Source organism: Haliotis rufescens, unplaced genomic scaffold (genome assembly GCF_023055435.1).
Source record: "Haliotis rufescens isolate VD_foot unplaced genomic scaffold, xgHalRufe1.0.p SCAF_3, whole genome shotgun sequence".
In the NCBI taxonomy this organism is placed as follows: domain Eukaryota; kingdom Metazoa; phylum Mollusca; class Gastropoda; order Lepetellida; family Haliotidae; genus Haliotis; species Haliotis rufescens.
Genome location: NW_025964001.1, coordinates 6,307,364 through 6,322,937, shown reverse-complemented (window position 1 = coordinate 6,322,937; position 15,574 = coordinate 6,307,364). Strand labels below are relative to the sequence as shown.

General features: G+C 39.1%; 2 protein-coding genes across 2 annotated transcripts; both read right to left on the bottom strand.

Annotated features, from left to right (window-relative positions):
* Nucleotides 1-2,702: 2,702 nt before the first annotated feature.
* On the bottom strand, nt 2,703-3,610 carry LOC124131911. Its single transcript, XM_046495442.2, has 2 exons — nt 3,359-3,610; nt 2,703-3,063 (listed from the first exon to the last, which is right to left on the bottom strand). The coding sequence occupies exons 1-2, from the start codon at nt 3,589-3,591 to the stop codon at nt 2,838-2,840; spliced, it is 459 nt and encodes a 152-aa protein (XP_046351398.2). The 5' UTR covers nt 3,592-3,610; the 3' UTR covers nt 2,703-2,837.
* Nucleotides 3,611-7,135: 3,525 nt separating this feature from the next.
* LOC125384325 lies at nt 7,136-12,532 on the bottom strand. Its single transcript, XM_048403303.1, has 4 exons — nt 12,436-12,532; nt 9,733-9,831; nt 7,775-7,940; nt 7,136-7,139 (listed from the first exon to the last, which is right to left on the bottom strand). Exons 1-4 carry the CDS (start codon nt 12,530-12,532, stop codon nt 7,136-7,138), a joined length of 366 nt encoding a protein of 121 aa, XP_048259260.1.
* Between the last annotated feature and the right edge of the window lie 3,042 nt (nt 12,533-15,574).

Sequence of the window (15,574 nt, the reverse complement as noted above, 5' to 3'; positions counted from 1 at the left end):
CGGTCTTTAAATGAAAATTATACCAAATTGCACTTTCACAAATACATATATCAGGCATACATAATTATGCAATGTATTACATATGAATTTCGGGGCATAAGCATAAAGTTGATAACAGTCGTACATCAGTTTAAGATTCGCAGCGGTGCACACTTTAAGATTTAGTGGGATACTTCGGATTTATGATTATTTATATGTTATACAACACCTGCTCAACCTAACTGCTGTAAATCTTGAAATTAACGCAAGCGTGAATAAAATACGAAAAATGTTCGTGTTCTTTGCTCGTATTATTAAACATCGCATTTATATCAACAATAAGACATTTTGGATAGCAGAAATACCAACTTAGATATACGCTGAAAAGAAACAACTGTGTATTCCACATCACTGTTTATTGAGCAGCACTTGTAACAAGTATATAAACAATGCCATTCAAACACTAATTTACATCCTGTGATTTGTCACTGCTGGGGTCAAGACAAGAGTCCGCTCACTTATGCCATCACTGATCACACCTGCAAGTCTGGACAGACGCCTCCCACGCAACACGCGCGGTGTCTTTGTTCTTTCTAGTATTATTAAATCGCCTGTGGTAGGATGGTTTTGGAGTTGATCTTTTGTTTTCATTTTATGTGTTGTTCATGAGATTCGTAATTATAACGTGATTTCTACAAGACCTCAAACGCGTTACTTGTGATACAAGATAATCACGGGCACTCAGCATGGCACGCCGCGCATATCGCTACAGGCACTGTCAGGCGAAATACCCCTGGATCTACGCCGAGAACACCTAACAATAAATTACTCGGCCTCAACCCAACAAAACCAACAAATCCAATAGATCCTTAAAACTAACATAAGCCCTAGATTCCAAGCTCTAGCTCGCAAAACCCCCCAATAAACACCAATCTCGCAACGCATAATAAATTACCTAAATACACACAACCTAAGTAACTTACAGTACAACACAGCCCAAAATAATACCTTCACACCAAAACTCGGAACCCCAAAAATCGACATATCTCTCTCCACCAAACTGAATAAAGAAACTGATCCAAATCCCGCTTAATCCATCACACTAGCATACATTTACGAAAAATGGCCAAATTGGTGTCACATTTACACAGACTGGTCCTTTGACGCACATTATTCGGCATCCATATCAACAAACCCCCCAAAGAAACACAATCATATAGGCTCTCAAATAATCAATCAATTTTCACAGCAGAATTAATGCGGATAGTAACAGCCCTGCACAGCGATCAAATATATAGACACCAAAAAGCCCTAATCCTTTCAGACTCATTAAGTTGGCTCCAGGCCATAAAAAACAAAAAACACCCAAACTAATACAACAGATAATTAATACATTATCAACAAGCCAACAATCTACGTAAACTAGATAGAGACGTAGAAATAGACTGGATCCTTGTCAACGTTGGAGTGTTTGCCAACGAACACGCAGACAAAGCAGCCAAATCAGCAGTAAAATTAGAAAAAGCATCACCCTACCAATATCAAAAAAACGAAATTAAAAGTATCACAAGTAAGAAAATCTTCCCAAAGTGGCAAAATAACTATCAGAAATCTGATTGCAACCTAAAACACCTGCCACAAAAAACAGGCCACACTAAGTTACACCCCCACCTACACCGAATTAAAACACACCAAACCGGTAAATGCCCCCACTGCAACTTAAAAGAAACGCCTGAACACGTAATACTATACTGCACACATTACCAGCAACACAGAACAACACTCCAATCCACACTAATTTGCAACAATCAAATGACACTAGCAACGGTACTAAACCCCTAAATGACTTACAAACCTTTAAAGCACTAGGCATATATCTAATCAAACCAGGCCTACTTGACCGCATTTAGAAATAAGAGTACAACAAACAAGCTGCCAATAAACCCTAATATTCTACACCTATAAAAACACACATACTCCTTTTAGTCCTCCCTCCCTCCACCTTTTGCATGGCATATTTCAAAATTCCAAATTTATTTTCCAAATTAAGTAAGCAAAAAGCTCCACCTAGATTGCCTTACCTCTTCGGACATACCCTTTTCGACCAAACACTAAATGGCTTGGCCCGTGCGCGAAATACGCATATGTCGGAGAGCGCACGTTACGTTCCTAATTTAAGTAAGCAAGTAAGTAAGTATGTGTGATACTAATGTCTTTGGAAGACTCCAAAGTTAACGCTCATCAAACGTTAACTGGGAAGTCTTTGCATGTCCCGTTTATTTTACTATATCCTTCTCAATGTTTGCTAAGGATCACCACTTTAAAACGTAATACGTCATATGGGTGCATATGTTGAAATTACCAAAGACAATATTGCGTGAAGACATGTTAGAAATCACGAAACATGGTCGCACGACAGGACGTTCCGACGTGACCTGTAATGACAATTCAGGAAGCAATAATGACAGTAAAAGTACAGTTTAGATGGATTGAAATGTATTTATTTATTATGTTTATTCTGGGAGCAATAATATTCATCCCCATGTAAAGTTCATGCTGAAGTCAGGTCCAGGACGTTTTTTCAAAATGTGGGAATTCATTCGGCTGAAAAAAAGCTAAGTTATGGTAGTTACAATAAGAAATCAAAACACAAGGACATTGCAAAATATGATATTTATTCGGATATAATTATTTGAAATAGTGATTGTACAATTGCCTAATAGTTGAAGTTTCATCAGCTGAGCCGAAGTCCCAGGTTCAATTATCCGTAAAGGGACGATGAAGTTAATTCTCTGTTTTCTCGGCCGTGATAGTAACATTGACGGAAATTTCGTTATATACGCATATTATGAATAGTGTTAGTTTGATTTTCTTTGTAATCGCTGTCTACACATTTCAACAATCAACACCAGACTTGACAGCGCTAGTCCTCCACACACAACAAGGAAGCCTCCTCCCACCTCCCTCAGTGTGATGGTCCTGACACTGCTGCTGTCATCTTCACAGGAAGAGCTGGCTGTGTCCCTGGCATTCCATTGCTTCCACCATTCTTCAAGCAAACCGCTCTCCTTTAGCTTGTACATACTGAAATGATCAAAATAAAAACGTTGTAAGAATACTATTGTTCATTTTTAGTTTAGTATACACTGGAAAAAAAACTACAAACTTAAATAGGGAGTGAGTGAGTCGGGGTAAAACGGCTGAGAAAGAGAAAAAAAACCCATCTGTTATGGTGCTGACAAGGATCGCAGATGGAGCGATTCTGAGAATCACGAACAGCAGATCCTGACAGGTAAGTGACACGACTAAGGACATGAGAGACATAATACAAAATATTTTACGGGTGTAGCAACTTCGAATTCAAGGCTATATTACATACACTTTGTCCAAATCCGCTTTAAGCGTTGATCCTTTAAGTATTCCAAAGGAAATACGTTCTTCGGCCCATGTTATAGGATCCCCTATAAGGGCCAGGCGACAGTCTTCAGCCATGTATTTTGCAGCTATTGCTCTGTAGGTTATATGAGCATGTGTACCTTCTTTTACTCGGATCATATGGGACGTCCTGTTATTCAGGAATATCCCAGAGTTATGTTCACTCAGTTTTCGCATCTTGTCACGGAGACGACGAATTTTAGGCCGTTCGGAATTCTGGAGAGAAACACCATACAGATGTACATGCATCAGCGATAGCCTGGTTCATTAAAATACGAAACGACTGCTTTCCGAACTAATAACTATTATCAATGTAACAATACTTCATTATTGCGGACGAGTTCCTGGGAACAGTCTGTATCAGCATGGCTTAACTGAACAATCTTTTCCAACGTTTGTTATTTTGTTGTCTACCTATTAAACTTACTTATGTTTCTACTGACTAGAACCGTGCCCTTCCCTTGTTAATCATAATTTCAATCACTAGCGTTCAGACTCGAGTACGTTAATCATCATCTCAATCACTAGCGTCCAGACAGATATAGCTGGACTACCTCTGACTGCTGTGTAAAACAGCAAACAAACTTGAAAACAACTCAGATCTAAGTTTACATAAAAACGCAATTATTTCCAAAGTGAGGAGGTACGAATTAGTACATTCTATCACCGATGTCGTACATGTAACAGTCATGATGGGTTAATTGTTTAAGGAGCACTACGCATACCGACAGATGATGCGTTCTGAATTTATTTTTTTGTCCTTTTTGTGTAGAAACGATAATGAATGAGTGGTTATTGCTGAACGCCGCATCAGCAATCTTGCTTCAATGCTTGGTAAGAAAGGTCTATTATCTCACCATATGGTAACAAACACAATAAAAATGACGTTGAAAATCACTAAACTCACAGTCAAATATCACATTAAGGGTAAAAAACTGACTGTTCAAATTAAGATTTATATTTTAACATATATATTGAATTCGTACAATAGATAAAACAGATGCCAACTCGTATTGAACTCATGCATACTTTTTAATGACTGTAAAATCGTGTGTGGACTCTTACCTGAAGCTCAGAGTAATCAATACCCGCAGTATAAATGCCAACAGTGTAGTCACTGTCGACGAGGTCATCGATACTCGAAAGGGTAGTGGCGACTGATTGTGCAGTCAGAGAAGCAATGAGGTTGGCACTATACACTGATGAGATCAGCACAATCAGTATCGAGAATGAGGCCAAAAGAACACTCCCGGATTTACTCTTTGCGTGCATCTGGAAGCCTTAAAACGATTGTTATATGAATAAATGTAATGAAAGTCCCAGAATATCTTTTAGAAGCTGCAATCGGCAATATCCATCAGTGGTGTATATCCACCTAATACCAATCTTATGACATGCATGAAGCACTGGGAACTTATTCAAACCCGGAATTGCAACACATGTTGGTTTAACATATGTATTGATTATCAGTACACTGCTCCTGTCAAACCGTGTCATAATATTAACCAAATGACGCAATGGCAGGTCAAACATATAATTCTCTGCGATAATAACGATAGCTGAAGAAAACACCACATACAGTATACACCAAAACTATCAGTCGATATTCTTCAACAAAAGATTATGCTATCCAATTTTAACGAAACTGAAGGGCAGTAAACATGCCAACTGAATAGGTAATCAATACATATGATTATAAAGAAACATATTCATGAAAGAATACAAACCTTGTTTCAATAGTGACCCAATGAACTCCAAACCCATCGATGAAAGCTGCCTTGAGAATATAGTTGACATACCCTTACATATTGGCACTTCACACAGATACTGATGATTATCTATGATAATGAATATCAGAAGAAGACCTGCAGTTAAAGCAATGAATGTCAGATAGACGTCAACTTGTAGCGGTCTGGCAATCAGAAAGAATGACCTTGTAGAATCTGTCTTGATTCTGTACACTATGTCCCCTCCGTCGACAAGAAACGCAGGGTTGATGTAATCGATCACCTGTGATCGCCCGTAGTGAACTGACAAATCAGTTACGGCAATATCTATCTCCTGAAAAATGATTAATGAAAATAAATGCTGATGTATTACCCCCATACACATTCCAAAGCAAACTTAACTACGCTTTTAAGTTTCTTAAAACAAATATGAATTTAATGCCATGATCTTACCCTTTTCATCAGTTGACCGACCACACCAGTCCATTGGCCATTTATGAAAGAACCCCATTCACCATCCTCTGGTTCACCGAGGTCGTAGCTGTGTTATTAAGGTAAATAAGCGTTAGACATCTAAAAGACACACGCATTTCAGTGAGCGTCGTGTGTATACATGTACGAGCATGCATTAAAACATGTGTTATTCAGGAAATTTATATCAGGTACGTCTGGTGGCATGCAGTTGCTTGTGAATATCACGATGGATGGAGTCATATGTGAACAGCCAACGATAATTAAAATCCAGAACATCAGTAGTTCTCTTACATAGTTTCTTGTTTACAACTTTTCAAAATATGTGAATTCATTCAGCTGAAAAAGCAGTTGTTCGCATAATGATTATCAAACCTGAAGGTGATACATATGTTCATTACCTTAGATTTAAGGCCGTTGCTATTTCGTGCCATATTCGAATGCAAAATCCACTGAAAACGATTTTTCCATTTATCACCTCCTTTACAACTCCCATGGGCGTCTAAAAAGGAGAATGAAAGCACATAGCACTGTAGCGGCTACTGTGAAAAAAGCATTTGGATCAAATGACATGTTTTTAACTTCAGTGGGAAGGTAAATGAAGGGATGAAACAATTTTTCACGCTCGATGCCTCGATGAAAATAAATACACGTCTTTGAAACTCCAATGAAAATAACAGCTAGTGTAAAATAGTTTCGTTCGTGCAGCATACCTCCACTGTTGATGCCTGCACCCGTCTCCTGTTATAACCATACTGTGTGTTTGGAAACAGCCTGGTCAATAGCGACGCATTGCATTTGTCAGGCAGGTCGACTGTGGTGAAGACTCTGCTTGTAGGAACAAAGTGAAGTGTGTATATTTGTTCGACAGTTGATTCAGTCTGAAAGATAAGTTGTTGTGTTGAGTACAGTGTCAGCAATGCATATGAAGAATGAAATTCTGAACGAATCATACTATAATATGAGACTTGCTATTTGAAAAAAGGATTACTGTCAAAATCTCTTAAACCGAGCATCATTACATCTGTTCGCACCAGATGTCATTGGTATGCAACAACTATTGAGGGAGAAACCATTCGAGGTCGGGGAGTGGGGTGAGATTTGGGTTAGAGATAAGTTTTTTTGTATTTATTTGGGAACTCACTTTTCTTTTCCAACATCAACAGTTGGTCATAAATAAACGGAAATTTTGAATTGTATTCTTTGGCCTCCGACAGAAAAGATCACTTTATTAGTTTACCTACATTGGCGGGCATTTGAGCGAATTTGCATTTTTAGCCCCACCCCTCCCTTCTCTAAAATGATTTGTTGAGTTTCAGTATGTGTTTTACCAATACCAAGACACCGTACAAAAATATTAACACTCACCCATGGAGTGTCTTTGACAATAATTGCTGCAACGTTTTCAAGATGTTGTACAGCAAGAGCCACATTTTCTAGATTACTGTCATTCTTCATGATCAGGACAATCTTCGAATGATGCCGGAAATCAGTGGTGCGATGCGACTCGAAATCAAATTTGTCTAACTGAAAATAGAGTATGTTATTATCATTCTAGAACGCATGTGCTTGTTAGTACATCAATATATTACAAAGGTCCTGGCAATATGATATAAGATGCTAAATTTATAATCTGTTCCTTCTTTTTCACTTAAATTCCTATATAGTGGATGGATGTCTACGGTCACTTGTATGGTAAATATGTGTAGACATTTGTGCAATACAGAGAAGTAATAAACAAGTAATTAATGTGATACTTTCTCTATCGTATTGTTTGTTGTTGTTTTTTTGTTGTTGTTTAACGCCGCTCTCAGCAATATTCCAGCTATATGACCGCGGTCTGCAAATAATCGAGTCTGGACCAGACAATCCAGTGATTAACATCTATCCACGAAATTGGGATACGATGACATGCATCAACCATGTCAGCGAGCCTGACTACCCGATCCCGTTAGTCGCCTCTTACGACAAGCATAATCGCCTTTAACGGCAAGCATGGGTTGCTGAAGACCTATGCTACCCCGCATCTTCACTGGTCCGATCGTGTTGTGTTTTTTTCTGACTCAACAGCCATTTTCATACATGTCTGTGATCTACTCTTTTTGATTAGATGCCATGGATTCCAGACTAATCAGAAAGTATAACAAGTCACACATGTATACATAATAATCACCTCGGCCACCACTTCCAATGTTGAGCTGTCGTTGACTGCCATAATGATGTTTACTTCCGGAAACATTAAACTGTGAATGCTCTCCATCACACGGCTACTGTTTATCCTATTTACGTTATATACTTGTTGCTTTACAGGGTGAGGGAATACTGCCTCTGAAACATCCAAATAATGTTAACAACAACAACAACAACAATAATAATAATGGACAACAACAACAACAATAATAATAATGGAGGGTGTCATGGAAAATAATAAATACAAAATCCTTTGGCATAGGTCCGTATGCAGCCTCAGACAGATCCAGGCCAACAAACCTTGAAAATCATTTATACCATTGAATTTTTTGTCCCCTTTCACGCTAATTTCATTCAGGATTCAGGCAAAAACATGGCAAATATCAGATCTCGCTTTCGAAATGTCACGCTTGCATCTCAAGTACCAAGTTATCCGACTCTCCAAGATTATCGGTGCCTTAGGTTTGGTTCTTCCCAATCTGCCGACAGACATTGGGAGAGTACCCAAGTTTGCTACAGGAATACAGCCCTTCTGACAATCTGGGTAATGCAGAAGGCTGCAGTGTTGGGGAGTCACATTCTCCGAAAAGTTCTGGGTTGGTACGACTAGGCAGCGCTTCCTGGGAGAAGACCCATTCGCTGTCGTCTGGGCTGTGTGTAGTGGGGGCAAGACACCTGAGCTGATGATGAGCCAAGATTCCACGAAGATTTCGAAGTTCCAAGATTAGGGTGGCCTTAAAATGCCACCCAGAAGGAAAATGTGGATACAATACATGATATGATAATGAATATTCGACGCCTCACCACCGTATGTCACATGGTCAATAAAGACGACATCTGTCATAAGAGAGTTGAGAACATTCTGGGGGTGTTCGGGTAGCCTAGTGGTGAAAGCGTTCGCTCGAAAAGCCGGTTTTGATTCCCGACATGGGTACAATGTGTGAAGCCCATTTCTGGTGTCACCAGCCGTGATATCACTGGAATATTGCTAAAGGCGGCGTTAAACCATACTCACTCACTCACTCACTCACTCACTGAACTGGAATGGACATGACATAGGTTTCAGCATGCTGGATTCCAACAAGCAGGTTAAGACACCTGATCAGAAACGTCCATCATCTCTCGTGCGAATATACGTCGTTTTGAAGCAGAATCAGCTGCTTTTGTTGAGCGATGTGTAACCATGGATGCGTTTTGGGTTCATCACTATCAGCAAAAGACTAAACAACAGTCAAAGCAGTAGAATCATCAACCGTTTCCTTCGAAGAAGGTAAATCTGGTAAGGTTTTCGATTTTCTTGGATTCCAAAGGAATTCTGATGATGGGCTACCTCCCGAGAGGACAGATCATTAACGGCGAATATTGTGCTTTGGTAACTGCTTGAGAATATCAAGATCAAACATCGCAGAAAACTCGCTAAAGGTGACTTTGAAGTCATTGAACATCCTCCGTATTCACCAGATTTGGCACCCTCATAAATTATACCTGTCACAGACCTTGAAGACTGTCTGAACTGCCTGGCAAGCATTATTCACGAGAGGAAACCTTCTACACCGGTGGGATCCAGGAACGCTAGCGTCGTTGGCAGAAGCATGTGGACCATGGAGGGGAGTGTGTTGAAACATTATTAGCCAGCAAGTTCTCAACGCAATCTATCATAGTTATGCTTAGAACTGTTCTGCCTCCCCTCGTGATCCATTGACGACAGAGTTGACTTTCAGCTTCATCTTGCAAAGCGGTTCTAAACAAGTGTCGTCTTTGATAGTACAGCTTCTAAAGATGCCACTTTGTCTTAACAACGTTAATGTACAACTGAAACAGTGGCCATAGTGATCATACCAAAGAACAAACATGTACACATATTATCCAAGTTATAATAAATTTATTTTTTCCTATATCTCTGTCGTTTCGACCAATCACTTTTTCTTACCCTCGTCTTTGTCTTGAATAGTTGCAAAAGACTTCCATTGGAGCCGATCAATCAGTCTATATATATTCCATGTGGATGATGTACTGTTATTACAATTCTCTGAAACAAATTTTGGCATAATTTTTCATGCAGGTACCTGTACATTCTTCCACTTACATTCAATATCATTATGTATGTGCTTAGATTTGTCTTACTAAAATGTAATTGTGTTAAATAGTTCTTTGTATTGATGCCACCTCTTATAATTCATGGTGCTGCTTGAAAATCGTCCCGAAAGAGAAATTTGATACAAGATCTTGCCTTTGCATACTAACAGATAATACGTTCTTGTTTTCTGCAAAATGTAAATACATCCTCCTCGTGGCTGCAGTACGAATCGATGCGAGTAACAATAACAAAAAAATGGATAGATTCACCTAACAATTTAAATAAGGATGTGTTCATTTTATTGGTTATAACTTGGAATATGTATTATACTAACAGAAAAAAAGTAACTGCTTCACATGAAGTTCAATAAAAATTAAAATCAAACCAGCAGTTAAATAATGCATGTTCATTAAGAGCTCTTCTCGAGGTCATAATGCACGATTTGCACGTGCATGTTAATGGGTGTTTGTTGGGAGAATGATACTCAAGTGTGTTTGTAATGTGAACAGCGCACAGTGATTTCTTTGCTATCAGGTGCTCATAAAACAACTTGAACCACCTTAAACAGCAGTTACGAAATGCCACATCTGAAATTCAACGTCATCGCGCCCTGGATATTTTGCAAACAGGAACGTTGAAAGTTGAAAGACAGAAACACCTATATTGCGAGGTCATGCACGACAATCACATTCGGTTGGTGCATCTCGGACAGTTCCTACGTTGAGCCTAATTAGTGGCAGAACCTACCACAACCGAGGGAGTACAACATCCTAAACTAACTTTAAGCGATACGTCCAATTGTGCTTCCTCGTCACCGTCAGGCACGCTAACCTTGGCGTTGACAGCATCTGGGTTTCAGAAGACAAAACTATGACAGTATCCATTTTAAGATGAGTCCAAGTTTCATCTGGACAGCGCTGGCGGCCTACAGGTATCCATGAGATATGTTTAACGACACTTGTATAACACAACGTTGCCAGTTTCGGGGTAGAAGTGTAATGGTATAGGGTGGCATCTCAACTCATGGAAAATCAAAACTCATCATTGTTAATGGTAACTTGAATGGCATACGCTACCGGAACGACATCGTTCGAGATCATGTTCTACAAAGGTGCAGATACAGGAACGTGACGTCGCGACAAATTGCACGTGTTGTAACAGACCTATGATGCAACATGACATTTCTGCACTGCCATGTCCGCCTGATTCTCAAAACCTCTCCCCACCAGAGCATGTTTTGGAGGACCCCAACGACAGGACTAGAACCAGCCAGTAACGCTAGCTCAGTTGGGCCAGTCTTTGGAAAACATTTGGAACAACATCCCCCTGGCTGGCCATCAATCATCTGGTGTTGTCAATATGGCGCCGCTGTATCAACGCAAGTGGTGGTCACACCCGCTATTGACATTTTTATTTGGGTTATTACACCACCCCTCTTTTAGGGCGTGTCCCGCTGTCTCCTGTTTTCAGATGGGTTTTGTCAAGAATTAGTTGTGATATAACATTTATGAAACGTTATTGTTAATATCATTTACATTAATTCATATGACGCACAATTACCTTTTTTCCGTTAGTATATAATGTACAGCAAATTTGGTTCAATAAAGTGTTACACGGACCATACAAAATATTGTGAATCAAAATGTTTATCTCTGACATCCATAAAATATATTTATTTCTCACCATGTAAAGAATATTATGGGGAGTCGAAAGTGGTCTGGATATGTTTTTGATATACTGTCATGCAGAAAATAAGAAAAACCGGGTGATAAAAAGAAATAGGAGAAACACAAATTAGTAAAGCTATTAATAAGACAGCTCCATCAAGCAAGTTAAGATGATTTCCATATTGTATTGTGCATATATCTACCAAACATCTGTTTTATAAAACTGGATATGTTGAAAACAACATGTTCACATTACAAACTTGGAGTGAGGAAGTGACACATTCTGTGAAATGATATACATTTGGAATAAGTCGGATAGAATATTGATTGAAGGATCAACAGAAACTAAAACAAATATAACAAACAAGTAGATGAACGTATATCCAGTAAGAAGGAAGAACTACAAACATTTATTACAACTGATATATATATATATATAATTTTTAGTAAATATAAATGGCCAATACAAGAGAATAACCAGTCCATTAAAAAAATGTTTCAATAATCAAGTACCCTTTTAAATGCGTTCATGGATTGTATTTTGAACAATGTATATAATGTAGATGTTGTAAGACGGCAAAGAAACACGAAACGTTCCGATTTGTACAGGTCTACATAATGTAACCCTGTATGTGGATGTGTACATTAAACACCGTTTTTTACCGACTAGATCATTGATGCCGGATATGATAGGCATACATCTGACTGTGCTGCAGTCAGAGCTTCGAGAAGCCAGTAAGGTGGCACTTTACACTGGCACCATAACCATTGTCCAGAATGAGGACATTGAAACCTCGACACACGTGTCTCGTCGCAAGAAGGCTCTATCGTTATTCATAATGCCATATAAAGATGCATTAAAACGATCTACATGTTACGTTGGGCTTACCTTTTGCAAAGATACCCTGGTGCTGCACACAATAGATGTGAACCAAGGCAATGGCGGTGGCATATATGCACGTCTTGGAAATACGATGTCCGAACATGTTGCACATTGAAGCCACACTGATATGGACAGACTAACAATGTCGTATTTATGCGAAGTCTTTGGCCTAACCTATTAATGTTTTCAAATTGTTTGTTTGCTTACGACAAATTTGTTTGCAATGATCTTGTGGAAGTAATGACAAAATCAATGCAATTGCCTGTGGTTGATATATAATGATATACATGACCACTTTGAACATAATCATCTAAGCTATTTTATACGAGTCATGCTGCCATTTATAAAATTATAAGATATATTATATGATGCATGTTTTATTACAATTATCTCATGTTTGATGTCACTGGGAAGTGTGTGTGTGTGTGTGTGTGTGTGTGTGTGTGTGTGTGTGTGTGTGCTAGCCCACTAAGATACCATACCGCAGGTTAACAGGAATACCCCACTCAGACACAGTATACTGACTCCGAACCGACAAGTCTCTTTAGTGCCGAGCGCCAGGCAGGGTACAAATAAGTACCATATTTTAACGTCCTTTCGTATGACGCTGTCGGGGATCGAATCCCAGACCTTCCTGTCTTCGATCCGGGCGGACGCTCTACCACTAGACAAGGGAGGCGGGCTATGAATACATACAAGTATCCTGATCTTGCAGTTACGTTTACCTAAAATCAGAGTTTAATGTATCAGAATCTGATGAAACATACAACAATGTTATGTTAGCGGCAAAAAGAGAGTGTGCCACTGTCGCCGCTGGGTGAATATATCTTATTATCACTGACACTTGCTATCATGACTGTATTTTAGTATTTGATACTGACCACTGTCATCATATTATTATACTATCATTAAACATTGTACTGCCAGTCTATTGTGTACTGTCATTGTAATTGCTGTGCAGTAATTTGTGTTGATTTGTGAACCTAGTTAATTTTGTAATACAATCGATAATTGTATACCATTTGTTGTTTGTTTGTTGGTTTCACACTAGGTTCTTTATACGTATAGATTTTGGGTTAACGTATTGTTTCAATTTGGGAATTGACACGTGACAATACGTACTCATTCGTCTGATGAATATTTTAGTATAACAAATGCATTGATAAAGACAAGACATGTTCTATGTGGGAGAGGTCTGGAGAAACAGTCGGCCATGGCAGTACACCAACACTATACATGAACATATATATACTGAACAACAAAAGTTCCTGTCATTGATTTAATGGAAAGTTATGTTTTTTACCAAATCTGAAACAATTTCGGTTTGCAAATAAAAGACCCCTGTGAGTGTTCAAATGGTTTAATTTGCCATACTGACTTCAGGAAATGCGTGATTTCATAAAAAAAACCCGAACATGCCAAAATGTCAATTAACAAATCGAAAGCGTGTGTGTCCACCTCCGGTTGCGATGCAAGCAACACATATTTGTCTCATGGAAAGGACCAGGCGTCGTACAAAGTCCCGTGGGATATCTGTCCATATCTGCTTGAGCATGTTTCGAAGTTCCTGAATGTTTATACAGTAGAGTAGATATTGTTATGCTGGAGTAGAGAAGCCTGTTATATACACACAAGGGTAGTGATGACAATCATCGGTGAAGTCAGTCACATAAACAAAAGATGAAGCCAGTAATATAAACAACGGGATTATGGCTGATCGGGGTCTTTGATGAGTTGATGGTACGCCGGAGGTATGTAACAGCTTTGGTCACGGTTGATTGACGGCTGGAGTCTTTTTGATGTTAACGTTTTTGATGTTCAAGGTAGTCGAGAATGAATCTGGATCAGTCAAGGAACACATACGTGACGGTTGTTTATTCCACTAGTACTTAATGTTTCTGCTCCATTGATATCGGTCTGCATGTTGTTGATCAGGCAAACGTTGGAATAAAAGTAGTGGCCGTCGAACACACAACAGCATGAAATGTATTTATAATGATTTTCCTGTCTGGAAATCTAAATCCAATTGCCCTGTCTAAGTGGTTGTCGATCTGTTTGGTTTGGTTTCGATTCCATAAAACCTTGGTCCTGATGAGACGATCCTGGACGGGTGTTGATTGCTTTAGCTCTTCCCGATGGGTTTCGATCGTCAACGTTTCCTCTTTAGCATAATCTGTTCCTCTAATCATTGACTCATTAAGTTTCATTATGTCTCATTAAGTCTATGATACACAGACTTGTACCAGTTCGATGTAACAGTTGTTTGAGTTGACTGCACTCTCGACAACAAGGATCGTGAAGTAGAGGCTGTATGTTGACGTTCAGTTACACACATTTAATGGTATCATTTCCAGATTGAAGCATCTGGCTTTCCCAAAGAAATGGTTTTCGACATTGCCAACCGTTTTATAGGGTGAGGTGAAATGAGGTTTAATGCCGAGCGCCAGCAAGGGTAACAGCAAGTACAATCTTTTACCGTATTTTGGGTATGACGCTGGCGGGGATAGTACCTTTGAAAAAAGTATCTGCGTCGTTAATATTACATAAATAGTCAAGGTTCGATTTTCATCGCCTTTGTAACCGGTGTCTACATATCTCTACTATCAACACAAGACTTGAAAAGCCTAGTCCTCCACACGCAACAAGAAAGCTTCCTCCAATGTCTCTCAGTGTGATGGTCCTGACACCGCGACCGGCAACTCCACATGAAGTGGTGGTCTTGTCCCAGGAAGTCCACTTCTTCCACCATATATCCAGCAACCCACTCTCCTTCAGCTTGTACATACTGAAGAAAGCCAATAAACATGTTGTCCTTCAGCTTGTACAGACTGAAGAAAGCCAATATACATGATGTCCTTCAGCTTGTACATACTAAAATAAGCCAATATACATGTTTTCCGTCAGCTTGTATATACTGAAGTAAGCCAATGTACATGTTTTCCGTCAGCTTGTATATACTGAAGTAAGCCAATATACATGATGTCCTTCAGCTTGTACATACTAAAATAAGCCAATAAACATGTTGTTCTTCAGCTTGTACATACTGAAGTAAGCCAATATACATGTTTTCCGTCAGCTTGTATATACTGAAATAAGCCAATATACATGTTTTCCGTCAGCTTGTATATACTGAAGTAAGCCAATA